Source organism: Drosophila virilis, unplaced genomic scaffold, assembly GCF_030788295.1.
Source record: "Drosophila virilis strain 15010-1051.87 unplaced genomic scaffold, Dvir_AGI_RSII-ME tig00001170, whole genome shotgun sequence".
NCBI classification, from domain to species: domain Eukaryota; kingdom Metazoa; phylum Arthropoda; class Insecta; order Diptera; family Drosophilidae; genus Drosophila; species Drosophila virilis.
Window position 1 is genome coordinate 1,378,813 of NW_027212828.1, and position 26,912 is coordinate 1,405,724.

Here is a 26,912-nt window from a genome sequence, read left to right on the forward strand (position 1 = left end):
TTCCATACAATTGCCTTACGATCCGACGCACACATTTCCTTGAATGCATTACAAGTTCCAATGGGGTGCTCTTCCTTGCCACAGACTATGCATATATCTGCTTGTCGAGTAATAAATGAAGCTTTTGCCTTTCTTTGGCTTGCACGAAAACCATATACGCCTAGCTTTTTATTCCTGCGGCTATCTATTACCTGCGTTTTCTCGCAACTTCCTGACGATGCCGTAATCATTTTTCGATATTGGGACTCGAGGTAATGAGCGTTCCCAATCTACTCCAAATTGCTTAGGCTGGTTTTTCATCATATAATATACCAAAAGCTGAGATTGCTGCTTTATATCGACTCCAGCTTTCTCCAACGAATTCACACATGAGCGACAGGTCTGCACAAACCCCCTGAGACACTCGGCGTCTCCATGTTGAACTGCTAATTGATGATCAAAAACATCCATGTAATGTAAAAACAATACTCGTTTATTGTCATATAAATTCACCAGCATTTTCCATGCTACTGGGTAATTCGATTCTATCAATATCAAGCGCTCTACTTCTTTAGCAGCTTCCTCTGATAGCGAATCCTTTAAATAATGGAAGCAATGTAAGTCAGTAAGTCTCCGACCGTGATGTACACGCGTTGGCAGCCTAATAGATGTCTCCTTCTATGCGTTACACTTTTTACGACAAAATTATAATACCCACTGCAAGGGTATTAAAAAAAAACAAATTAAAATGACAGCACATACACACAACACAGATTACAATACAATCAAAATGGCAATGCTGTTGATTTATTTAATAAAGACGTGCAAAATTTTTGTGTGGGCGTACTTTTATACTAAAATTCGACAATTTGCGCTTGCTGCCCGAAAATCGAAGCCAAACTAATCACGTTTATTTAATAAATTTTGTGTTTGTTAACTGATATTAATGAAATTTTCAACAACACTATTATCCTTTAGAATATTTATATTTATATATTTATTTATTGATTGATTGCTTTTGCAGTTAAAACAAAAATTGTTCCTTCACTAGGTGTCGAACCTGTAAACGTTGGCACCACTTGCAAACGCCTCTACTCTACCTACACTAACAATTTATTTCTTATGAAAAAAAACCAACGCAGCACAAAAAAACAAACCAATCGCAATTGCAATGCCGTTGATAGAATTCAATGGAGACGGGCGTAAATGTTTGTGGGCACATGAATACAAAAACCCTTACACTTTGCGCTAGCTGCCTCTTTCACATGGGCTACCAATATGTATATAACAACACGATTTCTTTAACAATATTTAGTTACTTGTCCGCTCTTGATAAAACCAACAGCGGATCTTATTATGCTACAGACTATTTGTATATTCTCAAAAAGTCAGTTGAGCAGACTAGATCGCTTCGGCTGTTGATGCCAATCGAGAATATATATACTTTAAGCTTCCGTCTGCCTGTTACAAAAAAGCATAACACCCTTTTTATCCATTTCTGATTGGTTTAGGGTAAGAATAGTGTGAAACACCCCTAAAAAGAATTTGAACAAATCTATTATAAGGAGTTTGAGGCCGATCTGATGGTAAACAAAAAGTTTCATACAAACGCTTTTTCCTTTCTCTGGCTCTTAGAGGTTTTGCGATCCATGCTTTCATGCATACGAACAGACAGACGGGCGGACATGGGTACGTGGACTCGTCCATTGATGCTGATGAAGAATATATATACTTTATGCAGTCAGAGATGCTTCCTTCTGTCTGTTATATACATTTGCCCTAATACATTGTACCCTTTTTATCCATTTTTAATGGGTTCAGGGTATAAAAAAATAAATAACATTTTTTTAACAATTCTAAAATTAAATGATATAATAATTCACAAAACCATCCCCTTACATGTACTTTAAAACAAAAACAAAAAGTCTTATTTACATAAAATTTGGCACGAAATAACTATATAGAATAGTGTTACTTCTTTCAAAATGGATGGTTTTATTAGTGTACATGCACATTGTAACATCTTATTGACAACAATTGGTATGTTCAAAACATTTAGCGTTTGTTCTGACCATGCAACACACAGGCCAATGTCTGGAGCGTCATGTGTGCGAAAGACAAATCTGCACGCATACAGGTATTGCATTTGCAAGTATTCCCTCAGAATCTTTTCGCAGTCCTTCTTTCAACGGCCTTCTTGATCACGACAGTAATGAGCTTAATATTTAAGTAATGATGGCAACAAGCTAAGCACAATGTACCCGTACATTCAGAGGCAATACATACTCGTAAAATATACCTAATATTAAAAAATCTATAGCATAATTCGTTCCACATTATCTCCGCGTGCACATTCGCGCGTCGAGGCACTTCATCTGGCTCAGCATAGAGCTCCTCCACTAGTCGTATATAAGCACCACATCATCAAGGGGTATCGGCTCGACTCGCGCACATTATCACACACTATCATTACACACGCATTATCACACGCATTGCAAAAGTGTAGGCAGGTACTCCAAGACCCACCGTAACCAGAAACGGTCTCGTAACAGACACGCTCCGTTTCACTGCGTCCTTGTGGCGCATCGCTCGTCCGGCTGCTCGTGGATAGTGGGCGTGTAAGACAGATTGCCTTTCCTTAAGTAGATCGTTCCGTTTAAGAGGGGCTTCCTAGTCAGGCACCGGCAAGTGGGCTAGAATTCATAACATACATGGCTTCTATTATGAACCTCTTTTACTTTGTGACGTAGCACTCTCTGTACGTCCATCCTTCACAAGGCTCCCCCTTCAGCTGGGTTCGCTTAACAGTTAAAGATCCATTTAATAGCACACCCTGAATCTTTTCCGGCTCGAATTGATTTTCAGGTCTAAGTCCGTTCGTCACGAGTAGCGGCCCAAAGGAATCCCGTAAACAAAAAACGGCCTGTAAACTTCAATGGCTATTCATTGGCCTCCAGTCTGTGTTCAGACAAAGGACACCCAGAATATGTGGCGCTGGCAGTGCTCTATGTAGCTTGCACACGCTACACTCAGAAATTACTCTAATCAACGCTCGACGCAGCTTCAGTACCAAAAACCCAGTACTGATCCAAGCCGTCGTCTTTACCAGTCGATTGTAGCTGGAGAATCTCTAAAATAAGATTTGAGCTGCAGAGATGTGGGTCTATCTAACAATCGTGACCGTTGACTTACATCTACGTGGCTTGCCATATCATTGCATCGACTGCTGCATTTTCGGCGGTAGCAAAACCTTTCCATTAGAATACCATTGTTGACTCCAAATTCCTCCACTCGATTTCCTACCTTTATCGATTATGGGTGCTGCCTATCGAACGCATCACGGTTTTGGAATCTGTCCATAGTACAGTGTCGCTGGTCGCCACACTGTGCTCTTTTTTGACAGTGTCCATCAGCCTAGTACCTTAGTCGTGGAATTGACATAGCTTTCGTTGGGGCGCATTTCGTCTTGGAACATGAAGCAATTTTACACGTAGCTTTTGCTGACCCTAGCGACCCTTGGTGGCTAGCGTCGACAGAAACATGCAGTTGTATTGCCCGGACAGGTATTGGGTCAAAGTAAGCTTCGAAATTGACCGAGTTGTTGATATCCTGACGGCATTTATTAAAGGCGTGGGCGATCTCATTCATTCATGTTGCTAAAAACGTCATTACATTTATCCCATAAGCGTCGGGCTCCCGGCGATTATCGCCGTTTCGCCACAGGAATTGTGCGCATCGATCCTGCAGCCGGATCCACATCTTTCCGAAAGAGCAGAAAGAAAATGAAAGAATATACCCGGCAGTGACTTGTAGTGCTGCGGCTCCTTAGTCTGATACCAGTCTTATTTTAACGGGCTTATTTGGAGTTTGCTGCTAAAGCGACCTTTTATAAACACAATCGTTCATAGATATCAAATAGTCTCGTTTGAACTCAGAATCGCGCTTGGTAGCTTCGTGGCAACTTAACAATATCGCGGTTTCATAATAAAGCTTTCTGGTATCGTTTCCCTATTTTCACCGTGGTTTCTTCAAGAATCTTCTGCGGTTGTACATTGTCGCTGGCTGCGACTTTGTCTAACATAGACATCAACAAACAGCTATACATCAAGCAAATAAACCAATTGATATTACGCACCAATTAATTTTGGGTATAATTATAAGTTAGTGGCTTGAAGCCCCCTCCCACTTTATTGATCGCGGCGAAAAAAAAAAAAATTATATGATATTTAATGCGGCAAAGACGGAGTAATGCATTTCAGAAGCAGTGCGCTTATTGAATATGTGAACAGAACTGAATCTTAAGTAGAGTAGAAGAGTAAGAGTAGTCAAATTTATAATTTCAGTCGGCACCGGTCATTCGGCGCAAGTTTGGGAGTGTTGATTTTCTATAGCAATCCATCCATCAAGGCTCTGTCGGAAGCCTGCATAATGTCTACAAAGACTCCATAACAATAGTCTTTGTCGTCGTAAGCCTTCAAAATATGGTGCATCACTCTGTGTGACGCCCACCCCTGTACCAAAATTGATGATCAGGATAAATGGCCATTTGGTCCATAAGCCTTGCAAGTCGGCAACAATCAGTCTTTCCCCTAGTTGGAAGCTCCCGACTAGAGCCTCTTACTTGTCAATTATACAAGTAATACTCTCTGAGTTTTAAAAAAGTAGATGAATTTAATCAGTCGTCGCACAACCAAGACTTAATCATCAAGACTTAATACAAGCTCCCATATTAATTACTTTTACATCCCTAAGCAATGTAATTCAAGTTAGCGGACATTGTTTAAGGTGTTCTTTATTTTAACAACCAGGGAGACATTCGCAGAAAAGTAATCGCAAGTGACCTATGCTCGCATTGTTCGAGCGAGCCAACTGTATTGTAAAAGATTGTTGGGTTCAAGAGGGTAGATTCGGAGTCGGCTTCAAGACTGTGTGAGTTCTCGGACACAATCAATTCATATACGCAGGCGTTACAGACTTTGGACAGTTTGAAGCAAATTTCAGGATGCATAATAGTGCAAACGCTGCTTCAAAGGTTGCACACCCAGACTCAGACCAAATGGGAGGAGGGCGCAGGCATTGACAACCACAGCAAAACAAATGCCAAGAATAACCAAAACGGGTGCAGTTTTTGTGTTGCATCTGGTCATGGGATCTACACATGTAGCTCTTGTGGCTCCAACAATCACCGACAGTCAGCCAAGCTTCAGCATCCATACTTAGGATTGGAAAATCCTCTTGAACATACGGTTGGCTGATCTTGCGTTCAACAAACCACAGCGGGTCGATCTTCTGATTGGAGCGAGCCTCTTCTACGAGCTTTTGTCTGTTGGGCAAATTGTGATTTTGCCAGGATTACCTCTTCTTGTGAGACTGCTCAGTACCTCGTTTTTGGTCATCACTTCAGATAGCGATGGTGGTCACTTGGCCTTGCCGGGTTGACGATAAGCCTAGATTTTAGACTCTCCGAGCAGCTCTGCACTCTGCTACAAAGGCATTACCACTAAATACTCGCTGGGCCTTTACCACAAGCTCTTCCAAGCTCTCAAGCCTGGGTAGTTGAGAGCTTGGAAGAGCTTGTGGTAAAGGCCCAGCGAGTATTTAGTGGTAATGCCTTTGTAGCAGAGTGCAGAGCTGCTCGGAGAGTCTAAAATCTAGGCTTATCGTCAACCCGGCATTCATCAAATAATTTCTGGATCTGAGTCATATGTCGCGAGTTAGTCCAGAGTTGAGTGGCTGATGTAAATACTCCTCCCACGTCTTGAAGGAAGACAGCACCAACGACTGATTCTGGACATTCTGTTAATGATGTATTGATGGTGGGACCAATCATTCAATGTTATTTCACATTCTGATTCACTTCCGCACAGGATATTGCACTGACAGCTGATAATTAAAATAAATATTGCTGTATCCAAGTGACTTTGCCTGATAGTTACTTCCAGTGCATCCTGTGAAGGCACTGGCCTCAAGCGGACATCGAAATCTTTAAGCTGGATATATATACGAGACTAAATCAGCATCATTACAGTGCATGCGCGCAATGCACCAGTTGTCCTTTGATGAGCGTAATGCCTTTTTAATTGGATCGGTTGCCAAAAAGAAGGAGTTTTACGTTGACGATTTCATATCTGGAACAATCTTAGTTGCCAAAGCCAGAGAAAAAATTCGTCAGACGGCAGAGATATTGTCCCGTGGAAACTTCAAGCTTTGAAAGTGGTGTTCCAGTCACAAATAAGTCCTTAATGGAATAGCTTATGAAAATAGAGAACCATGCTTGAAGTTAAATTGAAACGATGTCGCCAAGGGTCTCGGTTTTGTATGGGGTCCAGCGGTCGATCCGTTGCTATTTTCATTTTCTGTTCTAAATTCTACTGTCAAACCCGGCAGGCGCTTTGTTCTGCGTATTGTTGCCCGGTTTTATTATCTGCCTGAACCCTTGGGACCAGTCATAAGGAACAGCTTTGTAAGGACAAACATTATCTTGGGATAAAAGCTTGCCGATTGCACGTGATAGGACCTGGAGGGAGCTCCATAGCAGTTTTCGCATGGTATGGAATGGTACTTTCCGATTGAGTTGATGTTTAAATACATGGATTTTGCAAGGCCAGTGTGGCCTCATTTGCACTTGTCGCAGCCGCTGTAAGTTGCATATTCTCTCTTTCTATTACACACTTTTTCATTGTTGATCAAGGCGAAGCGAAAAATTTTTTCGGAGCCACAGGCAAATAACCTTGTAACTGATGTAAGTTCGATAAATAAAACGAAATAGTAACGTATTGTTGTGAAAAGTCAAAATTGACTTTAGTTCTTGGCAACAGTTTTAAAAACAGTTGCTAAAAACATATGCAACTCACCACTGAGGGTAATGCTTACGATAACCATAATTGTCTGCTTGGGCAGCACAGTTTGATCGCTAAATTTTAAGGAGGGCCAAATAAAAGCGCGTTAATCGATTTTGTTCTGAACTGAAATTTTTATAGAAACTGCTAACTCGTCTAAGTCTTCACGCAATTGGCTTCCAATTTCATCAAAGTCTACTTCTTTCAGACTGGTATGAGAATTTTCAAATGGGGCCTTAAGTCGCTGATTTGCTTCAGCTTAACACTAAGACCACAATCATCAATTGCACTAAATGTCGAACCAGTTAGGGCATTTCAAAAAGTTTGCAAACATTCTTCAATTAAAAGCAAAACCAGCTGAGTACTCAACAATGGTGAATGTAAAGCAATAATAAAGCAACAAAATAGAAAATCATGTAGAGGTCACCAAAATGTTGCGCGATCAAGTTTCAAGTTAAAAATCATGTAGAAGTTACCAAAATGTTGCGCGATCAAGTTTCTTCAATAGCTTTCATACTAGAAAACATTAATATGATTCTATTCCTTATTTCAATTGGATTGTATATTTGTAGTATATTAAGAGAAGCAGGCAGAAACGAATTGGTATATTATTTAAGTTTAAGAGTTTACAAAGAGTTACAAAGGCAAGCGAACCCGAGTTGGTACGTTCTGATTACAGCGAAGCGACAGTTGACTAACTGTAATTTTGAGTAATGCACTGGGTCGATATTTATCAAATGCACGACGCAAAAGCAGTTAAGCGGTTTCTTCGTAGAGAAAGTAATATAAGTAAGATGCTGTTCTTATCAGTTGCGAGGTCCCTTCAGCTGTTTTGCCTACATAGCCCTACGCCTTACTTTATTTTGCGATTGAAAGAAATGGGAAAACAGATTTTGAGTATCAGTATTTTTAAGCCCGGAAAAAAGGGTACTCATACATTACAAATACATAGTATAAGAGCTAGAGAAATCTTAGCTGTAGATCCTCCTAGTGCTTGCGCAGATTGAGTTTCTTTCCGATCATCGATAACTTACTCCTTTTAAAAGCATCGATTAAATTGATATTTACAATCTGTTTTTTGAGAAAATTGGGTAATTAATATAGGCTAGAGTCACCAAACATGATATGTTGCTTCTATAATATTATATATTTAAAGTTTTCATTTTATACCTTTCCCCACCTCTCCGTGTAGCCCATCAATTAAAGCTACAATTTTAATGCAATTGATTTTTTAAGTATACACAAATATTCTAGGGTATAAACTGTAGAAAATTTCGTTCAGATATTTAAGAAAAACACAAAGTTATGTTTTACTGCGCATTTGGATGGGGTCAAAATCCAATAATTTCTTTATACATATACACACATTGTGTGTACAATGCGCGTCTGCATCGAATTACATATACCAAGAGCATTGCAATTGAGATTTTTTCTGTGCTGCTATTTTAATTCGTTTTTTCTCAATAATACTTTATTATTGGATATTGGAATAAGAGGGTTCAGGGTGTTCTTTAATCAGGTACTCCCGACTAGAACTTCTTACTTGTTTTTTGCTGGAGTGACTGCTGAGTAGAGTCGGCAGCAAGTAACGTAGTCAGTTGCGAGATTGAAAGCGTGTAGCGCGAACTGAATTTGGTGTCGGAATAAGAGGGTTCAGGATATTCCCTAGTCGGGAGCTCCCGAATAGAACCTTTTACGTGTTTCATATTCAATGTATTGAAAATGGGGGAAAAAACTAAAAAGAAACAAAAAAATTAGTTATGTGTTGAAAATTTAAGGTTTGTTATATGATACTTATTTCTGTTCTTGTTCTTTTTAGACCATGAAGCCATTGAAAATGGATAAAAGGAAGCATCTCCGACTCCATAAAATCTTTAAAATTTTGATCACCATGAATAGCCGTGTCAATCTGGCTGTCCGTCCGTCCGTTCGTATGTATAAACGCAAGGATCTTAGAATCTATAAGACCTAACGACTTGCAATTTGGTATGTAGGTCCTTCCAGTGGCAGCGCAGTACGATACTAGATAAAGTAATTTAAAAGTAATCGATAAAATTCGATGTCAAAATCTTGTTTTTTAAACAGTTTCGCTAAATAATAAGAGCTTGAATCAAACTTGACATGTTGCTTCTAGATTAGTTTATGTATATGTAGGGACGGCCATTCAATGATTTTCACAAGCATTTGAGTTCTTATTAGGGGATACCCTGAACCCTCTTCTTCCAACATCAAATGCATATATATTTTCTACTTTAGAAGCTATATTTATACTTTGGGTGACTCTAGCTCTTATTATTTACCAAATTTGCTCAAAAACCATGTCGATATCGATTTTTATCAATTGCTTGGGAACGGAATAAGTTATCGATTATCGGAAATAAACTCGATCTACGCAGGCACTAGAAGCACCTACATCTAAAATTTCAAGTCCCTAGCTCTTACAGCTTCTGAGATCCTTGCGTTCATACGGCGGACAGACAGACAGACGGACATGGCTAGATCGACCTGGCTATTGGTGCTGATCACGAATATATATACCTTATGGGGTTGGAGATGCTTCCTTCTGCCTGTTGCATACACTTGGATTTTACACAAATACAATATAGCCTTATACTCATTTGTGTTGGATTCAGGGTAAAATAAGCCCTTACCTCGAGAGCGCAGTTTTTGATTTTTTTAAGAAAACTTTACGGCGCTTATGTAAATTGAAGAAACTGAGCTGTTTAGTTAAAAAAGCGGTACTCTTGCCACTCACATGTTACCGACAACCGGTGGAACACCAGTATGTGAAATTTGAAAATGTGACATTTCTTTAACCAGTGGACAGAGGCTATTAACGTTCACCTTCATCCCATAAGGAACTACAGTGGAAATTTCCTAGCTCTTACGGGTTGGGCTGTGCGTTGATCACCAATCAGCCAGTTTTATATATAGAGTGAGAGGAACGATATAGACATGTTTTTTAAATTTATTCATACTTTCAAATTTAAATTATAAAGTTTTAAAATTATACAAAATTACCTGAAATAAAAAAAAAAAGATTTAACCCTAAGAGGTAAAGATAAATTCATTTTAGAAGCCATTTTAAATAAAAAAAAAAATTAATAATAAATAAAAAAGGTAAGTAAATAGCAGAAATTATTGTTAATGCCTAGGACCTTATCAACTTTAAGACCGTGTTTATTTTGTTTTATCAAAATGTTGGATTACACAAATAGTACACACATACTTATGATTAGGATGTCTTATAACTTACCGTACAGCTGGGACCTCCAGAATGTCCCATTCCACAGACATGTAAAACTCCGATAAGTCTACACCAACGTCTACAATATTGCTACCTTGTTGCTCGTCCATGTGCCTTAAGTCAACCTACAGAACAAAAGACTTTATTTATTTGAAGTTAAAAAAAATAAATAAATAATAAATACATTTATACATATTATATATGCAGATCAGCAGTGCACAGTCCTTTGATAATGGAGAGTACCAGCTATTTATGAACGCATATTATAAGTACTTATTAAAATCGGTACTGGTTTTGCATGCTTTTTAGTAGATTAAAATTATCAAGGGCTTGTGTACTACTCTCTTCGGCATAATGATTTTGACATATTGCGCTGTGCACTTTTCACTAATGTATCAGCTTCATATAATGGAACTGAATTTTCTTTTAATACCTACACTTGAAATAAGTATGAAAATGGTTTTGTTGAAATCATTATGCATTCTCTTTTTGAGTCAAGCAAATTAAAAAGTTGTGACATACCAATTTTGAATTTACGGTAGTGTATCATTTTATCGGTTTTAGCCAAGGTCGGTGCGTTACTACTGCGGCTGATTTCGATATTATTATATTAAAGGTAAAACTTATTAATTAGGCAAACAAATAATACGAATACTGTAACAGAAATTAAATAGATTTTTTTTAAATATCCTCAAGGAATATTATTTCCTTCGCCAAATAATTAAATTAAAAAATATAAAAAGAACTCAATTTACTTCGATCGGGTAGAAAACTTTAGATTACACAGGACAGGTCCTGTTAATCGTGTAAATATTTTAAAAAGATAAAAAAAATTATATTTGGGTTATTGGATTTACTGACTTTTTATGAGGAAATCGAATTAGAAGTTCGTAAATGTTTAATCAATGAGGACATATATATTATTTTGTAAAACAAGCGTTCTTGATCATTTTGTCTAACAATAATCAAAATATGGGTTTTGTTTAATTAATGATAAAGAAATCCGTAAATAAATATGTACTCGGTTTTTAAAATGTATCTCTAAGGTGGAAAGTGTTCTGTTCTGTGATCCTATCCCATCGACTTTCGCATTAACCAACATCAATAGTTAAAGAATTCAAATGATCTCACATTTCCCTCTGCCGGTATAATTATTGGAGAAACATTTGTTTTGCAACTAAATAATAATACTTGTCAAAAGAGCAAGTTTTTCACAACCATTCTATCAGAGGCCAAGGTGAAATCTCAAGACCGAAAGTCTGAAAGCTCAGATTTTAATATAATAGCGAATAACTAATATTGAGTCTTTTTAAAATGCAAAACAAAGTAAATTAAGTAAATAGTAATGCCAAAAAAATTCTCGATTTTTAAATTTTAATTAAAAAGAATAAACCAAATACATTGGAAATGTTGACAGCTCGTTTTATAAAAAGGTATATACTTTTTATAACACCTTAATATACTACACTTCTTTTTATTTTTTTGTTGAATAGATCGAAAATAATTAGAAAAAAGTGACAGGCATGTCAAAATATTTATGACGTGGGGTTTATGTAGTATGTATGAATATGATATTCTTCTATTTAATTTTAAAATGTGGGTGAAAATGTATTTTATCTATTTAAATAAGCTACTATTCGAATATCGTGAGAATAATCCAAAGTTACATGAAAATTTGTTAACTAAATTTTAGCTTAAAATTATTACATTTAAGTTTAATTTTATCATCCATCTTAACTTAACCATTTTAAAACGACAATGCATTAGTCGATGCAACTTATGCCAATTTAACTAGTTTCAAAAACAAACACAAATGCATTCCGTTACAGTTAACCAAATTTGTATAAAAAATAATGGGTATGCTGAGGATATATTTACTTTTCATGTTTAATTCATTTAATTAACTTGAAATAAATATTTTCAATCACGGCATGCAGTCTTTCATGTTCATGTAGTTTTGATCTTAGTCTCTTTTATGTTATCATCTGTTCATTTTCGTACCGTTTTTTATTCTTCTTTTTACATTTTTTCTTTTAAAAATACGTTGCTTTGTATTATTTGATTGAAATAAAATTATAAACTTAAGTTACAAAAAAAAAAACTAAAAAAAAACCGACAATGTATATAGGCCATTATGATTCACAGGAGGTTAAATACAGTTCTTAAGAAACACCAATAATTATCGCGTTGCATGCAATAGATCACAAAGCCTAGGCGCACCTAAAAAATAATAAGATATATCTTTAAGATTATAGCGGAATTATCCCCAACAAATTTGGTGTTAGTAGGAGAAGGTTCAGGGTATCCCCTAGTCGGAAATCCCGACTATAGCCATTTACTTGTTTAGAATACATGAGTATTCTCTATGATGATGTGATCTACTGCTGAAAATTTCATCAATATCTGTTATGAAACACAGAAGTTATTAAATAAATCCTGTGGTTATATACAGTATGTCAAAAAATTGTTTTGAGAAAGCGAAATGTTCATATTTTCCAAATTATTGTGCAATATATATATATATATATATATATAATATATATAGATAAACTATTTCTCTTAGAACTATTTAAAAATAAATACATATTGAGGCCCATTGCTTAAAGGTATCTATTTATAATGGTGTCAAGAAATTGTTTTAAAAACAAGTTTTTAGACCCACAGTACTAATTGAAATAAGTACGCTTATACCATTAACGATACAATAAAACACGATAAAATGCGACGAGTGAGCCCCATATATGCCTGCGACCAGTTTGTTATTCCCACAAAACCCCGAGATCTACAAACATACATATGTTTGTGCTGTGTGAATGTGCGTACAAGTAGATCACGGCGCTTGTCGCGAGTCAGAGGGTTTTTCTTCCATTGTATGCCTTTTGTGCCTGTGATAGCAAAAGGCATACACGTGCTCTATCATACATTTCTTCGTGCAGTCAGGCATAATTAAAAGAATCCGATTTTTTTTTTATTTAATAAAAAGTTAAATGACGCTAATGAAATATTTATAATTTATACTTTAATTTTCATACCCTGAACCCATTAAAAATGGGTATAAGGGTTATTGTATTTGTGCGAAATCCAAATGTATGTAACAGGCAGAAGGAAGCATCTCCGACCCCATAAAGTATATATATTCTTGATCAGCATCAATAGCCGAGTCGATCTAGCCATGTCCGTCTTTCTGTCCGTCCGTCCGTATGTATGAACGCAAGGATCTCAGAACCTATAAGAGCTAGAGAAATTTTAGATGTAGGTGCTCCTAGTTCCCGCGCAGATCGAGTTTATTTCCGATAATCGATAACTTACTCCGTTTCCAAGCCATCGATAAGAATCGATATCGATATCCTGTTTTTTTGGCAATTTTGGTTAATAATAAGAGCTAGAGTCACCAAACTTGACATACAGCTTCTAAAATAAAATATATATATGCATTTGATGTTGAAGGAAGAGGGTTCAGGGTATCCCCTAGTCGGGAGCTCCCGACTAGAAACTCTTACTTGTTTTGTTTAGTGTAGGAACCTACTTTGCTTAAAATACAAGAAACTAAGTCGTATTCCCGCAAAAGTAATTAATCGTCGGCATGTCGATGAAATCTAAGAACACACAAAAATTAAAAATGTTTAATTTTTGCGACAGCTGTATAAAATTATTTAAAGGTTTGGCCTGCTCACGTGCAAAACTGCTATTTTCCATGCTTGTTGAGGGTAAGGGTACTGAACGTTGACATGTGTGCATGAAAACTGTTTGCGCCGGCCAAGCCCACACACTTAAACACTTTTCTATATGGATGGAAGTTTTAATGCGTTTGTGTGCCTGGCTGTTCGATGCAAATTTGACAAGATTTGAAGTTTTGGGATTTCAAGCGCAAGATTCTCTGTATACATGAACATACATACATACATTCATACACATGTATGCATACAAAAGGAATGGCAATTGCGATTGTGTCGTATCTCTATCCAAGCAATATATAGAGTGGACAACACTCGTCCTCATGTTTTTTGTGCGGCTGGTCCAAAGTCGCCCTTCTTTTTGTTCAGCATCCCTGTTTTTTCCCTCGCACTACAGGAAATTGCTTTGGCTTACTCCCAGTGCTCTTTCAATTTGTGTATTTACCGTTGTACTATCTATGTGTGTATATGTCCACACAATTTGTGTATTTACGTTGTACTATCTATGTGTGTATTTGTCCGCACCAGCAAAACTGCTACAAAATCAATGTTTCACAAAATTTGGTGGCTTTCTTTCCTTTTGAAGGACAAGTAATATGAAATAATGAAAGGGTTTGCCACGTCGTTGCGAAATTCTTGTATTTTAGCTCGTTATCGTTGGAAAGGGTAACGTTGCCATGTGTGTATCTCTATATATAAAACTGTTTGTCCTGACTGACTGACTGATTGGTGGTCAACGCACAGACCAAACCGTAAGAGCTAGGAAGCTGAAATTTTCACTGTAATAACTTTATGTGATGAAGGTGCACGTTAAGACGGGGTTTCGGGAAATTCCACCCGCAAGTATGGAAAAATCGCGAAAAACGTTTCTATAAAACTTTTTTGTTTACCATCCGATTGGCCTCAAACTCAATTTCAAAGTTTTTTGTTCAAATTCATTTGAGGGATGTTTAACACTTTTCCAAAAATGTATTCCTACTTGGTGGAAATGGGGGTCAAAGATTTGCTGGGTAACGTTTCACGCTCAAATTCATTTTCAAAGCTCGATATGAAAATCAGTTGAGACGTGTTCCACATTTTTCGCGAAATCTTCGGTAGAAATGCGATTCAAAGATTTTTTTGGCGAAGTTTTTATAGCTCTAGATAAGAAATGAATACGTGTTTCAGCAATTTGGAAAATTCCACCCACAACAGTGGTTAATTAGCGAAAAACGTTTGTATGAAACTTTTCTGTTAACGATCGGATCGGCCCCAAACTTATTTCCAAAGATCATTGCTAAAATTCATTAGAGAGGTGTCTCACACTTTTCAAAAATCCATTCCTCCTTGGTGGAAATGGGAGTCAAAGATTTGGTGGGTGGCCTTTTGCCTTCAAATTCATTTGCATGGATCGACATAAAAAATCATTTAAGACGTGTTTCACATTTTTGCAAAATCTATGCTCCTTCGGTGGAAAGTGCATTTCAAAGTAATTTTTTGAGAATTTTCAGCTGCGTCCGATTTGCATCAAACTTATTTTCAAAGCTCTATATAAGAATATAATGAATACGTGTTTCAGCGATTTGGGAAATTCTACTCGAAACAGTGGTAAAATGGCGGAAAACGTTTGTATGATAGTAGTTTCTTTACTGTCCGCTCAGTTTAAAAATCATTTTCAATGCTATTCGAGAACATTGATTTTATAACATAAGTACCACGGGCAAGGCCGGGCTATACCCGCTATTCACGTATACTTGCATATTTTGTATATGATTAGAACAATTTGTGCGCTTGTGTACCTGTTGGTTGCCTGGCTGCCAATATTTAAAATTTTTGTGTTTTCTGTATTTTGGGCGCCAAATACACGCACACAAAAGTGTGTGAATGGGCAGAACATGGGCGCAAAAGAAAAAACTAATAAGTTGAATGAGAAGGCTTAATACGATCAGGGAAAAAAGTTATGAATATTATAAATATATAATCGATCCATTTTTGTATTTGGTATATTTAAAGATAATAATTTTTAAACTAATTTCCGTTGGTCTAAAAATCGTTTAAGTGGTCAGTCACTTGACCTAAATATGCAGGGGCAGGTGCTTTCCAAAAGTCGACCCTTTCGGCCTAACCGGCTGCTGCAGGTAAAAAGGGGTCAAAACTCATAATATAATTATATTATATTATATTATTATATGTTTGTGTAACTGTATATTTGTGCAAAATTTCATGTTAACAAGATTAATATAGCTACATGGAGATCTAATTCAATAATAAAAACATTTTGAACAGTAGGATACAACTGCGAAAATATATATGTACTTTCCACCTGCAGTCGGGAATGTCTTGATATTTATATCTTAACATATCTAGAAGAAGTGTTCATTAAGTGGAAACCAAAATATCGTTTTATTTGCTTCCCAGCCCGTACCCAAGCCTGTACTTAGTGAAACGTCACAAAGCCGTTTGGCTTTCCCCGAAAAATATACATTTTTGAACCATAAGTTCCAAAGTGTATTTTTTCGGACGAGAAAAGTTCAATTAGGTTGGTCCAGACGCCCATAAGTACCGGTGGATTAAAGAAATCTACTCAACATAATCGGAATCATGGTGGCAGACCACTGATGATTTGGGCGGCTTTTGGTAATGCTGGTTAGTTTTTCTTTTGCTGACACTGCGGACATACTATATAAGTAGAACTCTTGATTGCTGAGCTAATTGAGGTGGCAGGTGATTTCTACGGAAATGATTCAATCTTTCAGCAAGACAACGCCCCAAAACTGAACACATTCTATCGGAAAGAAAAATACTATTCTTGGAATAGCCGGTGATAAGCCCGGATCTAAGCCCTATTGAAGACCTATACTTTTCAACAAAGCTTAAAAGAGAGGTTGGCAGTTCGATGTCTACAAGACTAATTAAAAAAGGACATATTAGGAAAGGGCAAACATAAGTATAAAATATTAAAATAAACTAAAAAAAAATTACTTCAAATAATAAATCGTCAAATCACATACATATACTTAATTCCCTGAGGTATATTAAATATTGTGTAAGTGGTGTGTGTAATAGTTTTGGTCACTCTTAGAAGAGGGGGCTTTACCTTTTAAAATGTAAAAGACAACAATTTCCTAAACTTGCCCTTCGCCTATTGTACGTATACTTCTAGTTCTTAGAAAAAATTACGTTTACACCAATCATAATCAGGACGGATATTACATAAAACCAATATGCTCTTACTTTTTCGGCTTGCGGAATAGAGTAAAAAAGGACATGAAATACATAAATTATTAACAACTTTTTCAGGACACGTAAATGGACGGCTTTCAACTTATCGTTTAATTGGTTATTTGGATTAGTGTGAAATCAATGCAATGGAAGTTAAGATTAGAAAGGATATTATAATTATTACAACAGTGCCACCCTAGGTCCTCAGGTAATCCTAACGAGAAACTAAAGATCACTTCTGCACGCCGAAGATTTAATACTCGTGTAGACATTTCCTCGTAAATGCAGAGTATAATGAAAATATCTTGGAAAACACAATAATTGCCATATTTTAACATACTATATGTATATGTATCTATATGCAAAGTTTTATCAACATCGCACCGATGTTGATATATATATATATATATATATATATATATATATATATATATATATATATATATATATATATATATATATATATATATATCAACATCGGTGCGATGTTGATAAAACTTTGCATATAGATACATATACATATAGTATGTTAAAATATGGCAATTATTGTGTTTTCCAAGATATTTTCATTATACTCTGCATTTACGAGGAAATGTCTACACGAGGATCCATATGAACATGTACGCATCGAATGAGAATAAGCTAATTCATGAAATCATAAGAAGTGATCGTAAATCTAGTTTAGTGAAACATCTGTTAGGTGTAAAAAATGTTGACAAGCCTCTCTTGCACTCGTCGTAGATGCTATGAATTGCATATTTTCTTTACCTTGTTCACTTATTCTTAAGTCATTGATCTAGGCGAAGCAAAGAAATCGTACTGAGCCACAGCCAAATACATAATTTAAGTTCGATAAATAAACATAATTATAACGCGTTGTTGTGAAAAGCATAAATTGACTTTAGTTCTTGGCAATAGTTTCAAAAACAATTGCCAAGAAATATTAGTAACTATCGTACCTTAGGCAATTGCAAAACGCCTGTGTGAGCTGACAATTAACAGTTCTCAAAATTCGCATACTACTTTTGAGCGGTTATAGGCCGGCTCAGCTTATATTCAAGTTAAAGAGAGTCCCTTGCATTCATCCACCAAGCTACCCTCGCACTCATAAACCACCAACGACATGAACAAAGTTAGCCACTAGCGGAGCGGCCCTCGTTTCAAGTAAACGTCTCATATGTCGAAATGCAGTGATCGGCCCCTTATATTTGCTGACTACCGTTTTTAGGCTTAGATTCTTAGTTTGTAAGAATTCAGTTTTTGTATCAAATATATTGTTCCGGCCAAAGCCGTTAAATAATTGACTTATTATTCAATATTGCTGACCCACACAGCCAGTAATAAAATGGAATAGTTTTCCTCTAACTTAATCGGCATAATCGTCGCACTAACGAGGACGACGCATCTTTACTCCTGCCAAGGACAACACTTAATTACCAGCGCCCAATAGATAATATAAGAATTCAGACGACTAAAAATATACTAAGCATGTAAGCCTTATTGACTTCAAGAAAGACAAAACTAATACAAAGTAAAAAAAAATACATTTTTCAACACAAAATCAATATATAAAAAAAAATATACCTTGCAAGTCGTCAAGTCCTGTTAGTTATGTGCGCAAGCAGCATAGAACACGAGTGTTCGAGTTTGTGTCCATGAATTGGGCATATAGAGAAAAAATAACAGAAATCGACCGTGATGATAATAAAGATTTAAAAGATTTAGAACAAATTAAGATAACAGAAGCCTAGCTGATAGAATCGAATAATAGGCAAGTAATCACAGAAACACAGACTCAAATTAACAATCTCAGACGCAGTAAACAAAATAATCCAGGCAAAGAACGGATGACTAATTGACTCCCGCATTTATTCGACATGACAAGAAATAGAATGATTATAACGGAAATTCAAAACTTAATATTTACAATAACACTTCCAACTTATAAATCCCAAGTCCTACCATTTCCGATACCGACGATTTGAAGTCAATTTTCGTGGAGCAGCTCACAGAAGTCCCTATAATTAATTTAATGAAGGTGTCTAAAATTAATATATTACAATCCGATGGCGTAATTCGTATACTAATCGAATATCCTAGAATTGAGCAAATTTGCAAGAAAACAATAGTCTTATCTGTAGCACACAACCACACCATCCTGCAAATGAAAGATAACATCGTGGCAGAATGCGACAAAGGAATATGGGCAGTCCCCGAGTGCGAATCTATCCATTACAAGACATTTTGCAAGATGCACACGACAGTTGCGGTCGAGCGGTTTATGCCGGAGGCAACACTAATAACCGTAATTAACACAGCCATCTATTACCAATCTCACTAATCGACGAGGGAATAATTATTATCACCTTTACTCAACATTACCGCTATGACGAAGTCTTAAGCCTTTCATCACTACAAGAGCAAAACATCAGTTTTATTCAGCAACTCAGAGATGACATTACATCAGTTGCATCCCCTTAGGTCTGGTTCGTGATTGGAGTCGCTGTTAACGTAGTTTTCTGTGGATAGGTCGTAATACACCAATGAACGAAGTTAGCAACTTGCGAAGCGGCCCTCGTTTCAAGTAAATGTATCAATGTGCATGTGGCAATGCAGTGATCGGCATCTTATAACATATTTGCTGACTAAGCAGCAGCAACTTTGTAGGTGGAGCAAATGGCCAGTACTTTTCCACTGATAAGAATTCAGTTTTTGTTTTTATTGCAAGCAGCCTTAACTAGGGACATCAAACGCTGTCAGCAGTAGTACGCCTTGTCGTTCTTGGGGAGGAAAGCATTATATCCTTCTACATTTTAATGCATCATCATAAGCTATGATAAGGTTGGCTGATCCTACGTTCAACAGACCATAGCGGATCTAGCTCTAATTCTGTTGGGCAAATTGTCCATTTGCGAAAGACTCGTCTTGGCTGGGTCGTGACCGGTGGGTTTAAGAGACTGCGCAGAACCTCGTCGTTGGCTGCTGGCCTCATTCCTGATAGCGATGCTGGTCAGTTGGATGTTCGTCTGGATGAGTTGGTTCGGAGTGTTTGGGAAGTTGGCCGGGATATTGTCTCGTTGAAACCTAAAGTGTGGCTGCTATTCAAGCGCGCAGTAATCTTATGAATAAATTCATAGTTTCATTACTACATCAATTAAATTTTTTCTTCTTGATCAGCATTAACAGCCGAGGCGATCTAGTCCATGTCCGTCTTTCTGTACGTCCGCCCGTATATTTTTTACGCAACGGTTAAAGACCCTATAAGAGCCAGAGAATTCAAATTTGTAATGTTGGTCCTCCTAGTGCATACGTAGGATCAGTTTGTTTTTTGAACAAATTTGATAAATTATAATAGAAAACAAAGGTATACATAAGTATATCAAATATCTTTCATTTTATAGCTATGGCCACTTCCACCCTCCCGTCATAAGGCTATAAATCTAGTAAATATACCAATTTGTTTTGCCTACCAATTTAAGCCACAATTACAATGCAATTAACTTTTTTTAATACGCAAATATCCTATAGCACAACAAGATCTAATTTTCAAAATTTCACCAAGTTAAGTTATCGGATAAAGATACGGAACTTATTAAAGAAAATGTGTTTTTTGCTGCAAATCGCAAGAATTTATGTATACATGTACACACACACATTCATACGCGTTTTTATTGAGTTCTATCAACATTGCAATTGCGATTGTATTGTTTTATGTGCTGCTACATTAATCCGTTATTTTTTGTCTTTTATGCCGCATTGTTGTACCGGAAGGCTGATGAGCATAAGTATTCGCCTGGATTGACGATACATTCGTTCCCGCATGTGACAGTAGTACCCATTGTTGCCGTCACACAACAACGTTTTTTGAAACCAATCTATGTGAAAGATGCGTCTGCAAATTGTCGCCGTATGAGAATTTTCAGCATAAGCGATTTACATAAACACATCATGTTTGGTATATCTGCAATAATAATAACTCCCCGCGAGATGTCTGCCGATTTTGATGTAACCTAGGACAACATACACCAGCTGAATGCCGACATCGATACCTCGTCTCTGAATTTGCATAACAGATAATCGACAGATGACTAATTACATAAATGTGGCCATACTGATCAAGTTAGGCCCGTACCTGCCCACACTCCAAATTCACAGATGAATGTGCAAAGCAATTGATAAGGTCGCGCTGGAAAAGCGATCAAAGAGTTTACGCGAACAAGCATATTTTGCGATAACGTAACTAATTTTAATGAAGCAACTAACCATTTAAGGGAACTTCACGACTTTTGGGTGGAAAAGAAGTTTCTGATATGGTAATATTTTTTTTTAAATTAAGATAGTTTGAACAAATCGCGGGACTTATGAGTTCCACTATGATCCATATAAATATAAGTAAAATGTAGATGCTAAAGGAAAGTTGTATCGACTAAAGAGATCTTATATGGCAAAATAGTCTTTCGAAGATATCCATATTACTCGATATTTTAATATAAGCCCATTGAAAATGGGTGTAAAGGGTATAATATTTTGATGCAAATGTATGTAACAGAGAAGAAGGAAGCATCTCTGTCCCTAAAAAGTACATATATACAGCCTTGATCAGCATCAATAGCCGCAAAGCACGCAAAAAATATTGTTTCTGTACAGGTACAATTCTGTCTTATTAATGGTACAAAATCTTAAAATCTTAAGGAATAGCGAAATTCAAATGGTCGGAAAAGATGAATTGTTTATAGACATCAGATATCAAGTATGTATTGGGAGCTCCCGATTAGGGAATATCCTGAACCCTCCTATTCCAAAACCAAATGCAGTTCGCGCAACGCGCTTGTTTGAAGTAATAAAGATAAATTTAAAAAAAAAAGTAGCAGGGTTCGAGCTCGTGACAGACCGCATATATTTAAATGTAATAATGAAATTATTGTGCGGTATCATTAATAACGAGTAATAGTCAGAGACTAAATTAAACGCATTATATAATATTTATAAATGAAAAAGCATCTCACGAAGAGTATCGAATTATAAATATGCCGCACCTTTTTCAACAGCCACACCAATAATTAAGTATTGTTGAAAAACATAATTAAACAAATTTAAATAGCAACACAGAAAAAAACCGCAATTGCAATGCTGTTGATCGAATTCGATCCAGACGCGCATGCAAGTGTGCGTGTACATGTATACATTTATTCATGCAACTTACAACCCTTCCAATTGCGCAGTAAAACATAACATTGGGTTTTTCTTAACCGATCTTTATGAAATTTCCTACAATATATCTTATTGTACCAGAGAATATTTGTGTATTCTCAAAAAATCAATTACATTAAAATTGTGGCTTAATTGGTGGACAATATAAGTTGGGTTATTAACTTGATTAATAGTTGTGCGGTGGTAGCGGGAGGAGGCGGTAGTTATAAATTGAAAGATAATTGATATCTATATAATAATCTAGATGCAACATATCATATTTGGTGACTCTAGCTCTTATTATTTAACCAATTTGTTCAAAAGACAGGATGTCGATATCAATTTTTATCCATTGATTGGAATCGAAATAAGTTATCAATTATCGGAAACCAACTCGATCTGCGCAGGCAGTAGAAGGACCTACAGCTAAAATTTCAAGTCTCTAGCTCATATATATTCTATTACCTTTGCGTTCATACATACGGACCGACGGACGTAGAGAGAGACTGATATGGCTAGAATTTATATATATCAAGAATTATATACTGAATTTATATACTGTATGGGGTCGGATATGCTCCCTAATACACATTTTGCTCCGGTACGAGATATGCTTACTTTCTCAGCGAGCAAGAGAGTAAGAAATACATATAATTTTTTTCATTTGCTTTGATTTACTCGCATCTATATGATTTCTGCGAGTGAAAGGCATCACTGTTTTTAATATCGTTTCCATTACAAGTAACTGTTTTGGCTTACTGTCTGTGCTCTCGATGCTCTCCTATTGAGTCTAGGGCTCATTTATATGTATGTGTGTGTATGTGTCCTGTTTCATTCAATTTATTCAATCCAAACCCGAAATCATAAAAGAAATGCTGAAATGCAAGAATTTCGCATCGACGTGGCAAACCCTTTCATTATTTCACACTACCCTCCCTTCAAATGGAAAGAAATGACTCCGACATTTGAGAAAAATTGAATTTGTTCGCTTTGTTGCTTGTGCGGATACATGCACACACATACATTTAAACGATCCCTAAATATAATGAGAGAGCATTGAGAGAACTGAGAGTAAGCCAGAGCAGTTTCCTGAAGTGGGAGCGAGACAAAAGACTGTGATGCTGTTCTACCACACACATCATATGTATTTCTTACTCCCGTGATCGCAGAGAAAGTAAGCGTGTCTCCCACGTCTCGGTGTCAACTTGGAGTGTTAATTGAACTGAATGTCTCATCCATATGTTGTTTTTTTAGCGGTCATAGTCACAAAAAATGTGAACAGCACATTTTTTGTCGGTTATTGTGCCCAACAATAAAAGAGATCACTGAAACCAAATGTCTTGGTTTAACGTAACGCACACTTTCTCGTATTTATATATATGCCACCTTAGACCGACAACCATACTCAATTGACCTGTTATTTTTTACTATTCATCCAGTATTGTGTTTTGAATATTTTAGAAGATAACTGACAGTAACAATGCAGCTTAATTTTTATCTTAGGATTAAAATTTTCTAGAAACAGTTTGCGATTTACAAATGGATTACTCGCGTTTCTCATAACTTCGTTCATCTATATCTACGAAATAATGGGTATTAGTTTAGGTTCTTAATTCTTAAAAAAATATATGGGGCATCTATTCAAACGTTTGTGAGGGTTATTCTTCAAAAAGTATTGGATGCATCTACATAAATATTATTTTAACAGACGTTCACATATTTAAATGTAATAATGAAATTTTCATGCAGTTAATTAATTAATCATTAATAACGAGTAATAGTCAGAGAGTAAATTAAACACAATATATAATATTTGTAATTGTAAGAGCAAGTAACGAAGAGTATCGAATTATAAATATGGCGCATATTGCTTACTTAAAATATTGTTTATAAGAAATATAAATTTAAATTGAATAATTATAATTTTCCACCAAATTGATAAATAGTATATATTTGTTTAATTAATACAAATATGTAGCATTCATTTTAAATTCTAAAAGAGCGAATAAAACGTTATCATATTGTGCTCATTTTCGGAAGCTTAACTCTGTCCCAAATTTCCAAACTACAAGCACCAACAAACCAAATCTGTGAGAATATTTTATAATATTAGTAACTAGAATTTATTTAAAAATCCATTGTAAATGGGTCACTGAAAGCATACCCTGATTAGTTTCAACATATTTTTTTTTGAATTTTTATGCCCACACAGCAACTAAGTAAGCTCACTGCTGTTTTTGTTGCTTAAATGGGAAAATGTATGTAACAGGCAGAACGAAGCATATCCGACCCCCTAAAGTACATATATTCTTGATCAGCATCAACAGCATTGCAATTGCGATTGTATTGTCTTCTGTGCTGCTATTAAGTCGTTTTTTCTCATTAAGAATTCATAATTGGTGTGGTTGTTGGGTAAAAGGGGTCGATAAGTAGCGCGGTCTGTTGCAAGTTCAAGCCCTACCGAGAGAACCATGTTTTTTTAAATTTATCTTTATTACCACGAATAAAAGGATTCAGGGTATTACCCAGTAGGGAGCTCCCGACTAGAGCCTATTACTTGTTTGTTTTAATTAATATCTAATAATTTTTAATATATAAATATAAAAAAATATCGCAGAGTCCATTAAATGGAACCCCTACTATGAGTTCGTATTAATTAAATCTATCCGATCAGCTATTGATTTAAAAAATCGGTATGTTTTCCATTCACATATTATCGACTACATACATTGTAAAGTACTGAATTTGAAGTATGTAAATGTAAGAAAATTGAGTATAGTGGAATCAGGAACAGATGTTATATGCCAAACAATCGATAAGAATCGATATATAAATCCTGTTTTTCTGACCATTTCTCTTAGGTTTAAAGAGCAGTCACCAATTTGGATAGTTTATTTTGTTTTTTTGCGAATATACGAATGTTCTAAAGCACAATAAAACCGGTTAATGAGGCAAAAGGTGTACTTGGATGCATTAAACGATGGTCTAAAGAGATGAAAGATCCTTTTATAACGAAACTTCTGTACATCTCTCTTGTTCGCCCTATCCTTGAATACTGCTCTTGCATCTGGTCTCCGCAGTATAACAATATCCAGGATTGTATTGAATCTGCTCAGAAGCAATTTCTTATTTTTGCCTTACGAAGTTTAAATTGGGACCCTGATCTTCGGTTGCCATCCTACTCCAGCAGGCTGTTTCTTCTCAACCTTCCGTTGTTAACCAACCGTAATACAATTCTCGGTGTTGTCCTTTAACATAAGTTGGGTATTTACGACATAGATTCTCCTTTTCTGATAGGGCGTTTTCCATTTTCAAATATAAAATAAATAAGATTATTTTTAATTTTACTTTAGAACACTTTTTTCCTACATACAACCTTCTGCTTAGATGCAGGCTCTAATAGCGTCACTGACAAAGTTAGCTGTGAAAAGGAGCACAGCTGGCCGGACTGGCAAATAAAACACCTCCATCGGTCAGTGATGCAACAAAGAAAATTGTGTTTTTTAACTAGGCTTTTAGCATAAAATTCCATTATCTATTATATAATCTATTAAAAAATGTGGAAGACTCTCGTTTTGTCGACCATCAACAAATAAATAAATATAAAAAAAAAAGAATTGTCAAGTCACGCGGCTGTTAGCGCCAAGCGTAAGAATTTTTGTATGCACGAATGCATCATGTATGCGTTTAAATGTATTGCAATGGCGATTGTTTTATTTTCTGTTCTGTGGGTGTGTACTAGTAGTATTTTTTTTTAAATTTTAATCGATGACGCTAAGGTATAAGCCGGTGGTAATTAGTGCGATTGATTAATTTATTCGCGTTGTTTAGATTGTATTCCTTCACCCATCGAAAGGGTTCAATTCTGACTAACACCACTAACCAGACAACAAATAAACAGGATAGAACGTATGTGGCTTCATTATTGTTCGGTTCTCAGACTCGCTTGGCTTACTTTTATCGATATGATTTGTGTGATAGAACACCATCGCTGTGTTTTATTTCGATATGATATGAATAAGTCTTTTCTAATAGTTTTTGGTTCGCACCAGAAAGCTCAGCTTTTTATAATAACATGTAATAGAACGACTTGCTTTGATTCTTCCTCTATATTATGTAGGGGTGACACAATTCAATCATCGAGTTTGATCTGGATGTTGAATGTTGTAATTTTAAGAGATGCTTGTATATTTACAATAGCTTCTAATTGTTTGTAAAATATCGGTTCCAATCAAACCATCGAAATGCGGCTGGAATTGGAATAGAAGTAATGAATAGAGCATTTTATTAGCACATTCTTTAAAAATCGGGAGATTCGTTAATGGCGTTTGAGGTTTTGCTTGATATGCTCAGTACCAATGATAGAAAAAGGTGCACCATTGTCAATTAAGAGCTTGGAACCAAGAACCAAGTACAATAGGATAAATGGTAATGGTGACGTTTTCTCTCTTTGTTAAAAATTTAAATTTCAGGCTGCTTCAGACCAAGTCATACCATCTAGCAGCTACTCGAACCGTACATCTGGCTCAGGCCTAACCAGACTATACACCATGGATGTTCCCGGCTTTATCATAAGCATAACAGCGCAACCACTTAACATAAAGATTCATATTCTCATGCGCAATTCATAACGTAAACTAAAGACCCAGTCTCTAGAACGCAATTGCTAACGTAAACATGACAAAGCGTCTAGCTTACGCAAGCCACCCCCGCGAGCTTTTAAACTTTAAAGAAAGAAGCTTTATCAACCATAGCTGACTTGCAGCATAAGTTCACAATTGT

General features: G+C 36.2%; 1 protein-coding gene across 12 annotated transcripts in view; it reads right to left on the bottom strand.

The window, feature by feature from the left end:
- nAChRalpha4 (nicotinic acetylcholine receptor alpha4) overlaps positions 1-26,912 on the bottom strand; it is a 366,112-nt gene that overhangs the window by 130,847 nt on the left and 208,353 nt on the right. For all 12 annotated transcript variants that reach the window (XR_011417140.1, XM_070210823.1, XM_070210818.1 and 9 more), the window contains one exon: positions 10,075-10,190. Coding sequence is in view for 11 of the 12 variants with exons in the window: in XM_070210818.1 (XP_070066919.1) it covers positions 10,075-10,190 (116 nt within the window). In the remaining variant the exon portion in view is untranslated. The remainder of the gene's footprint in view (positions 1-10,074; positions 10,191-26,912) is intronic.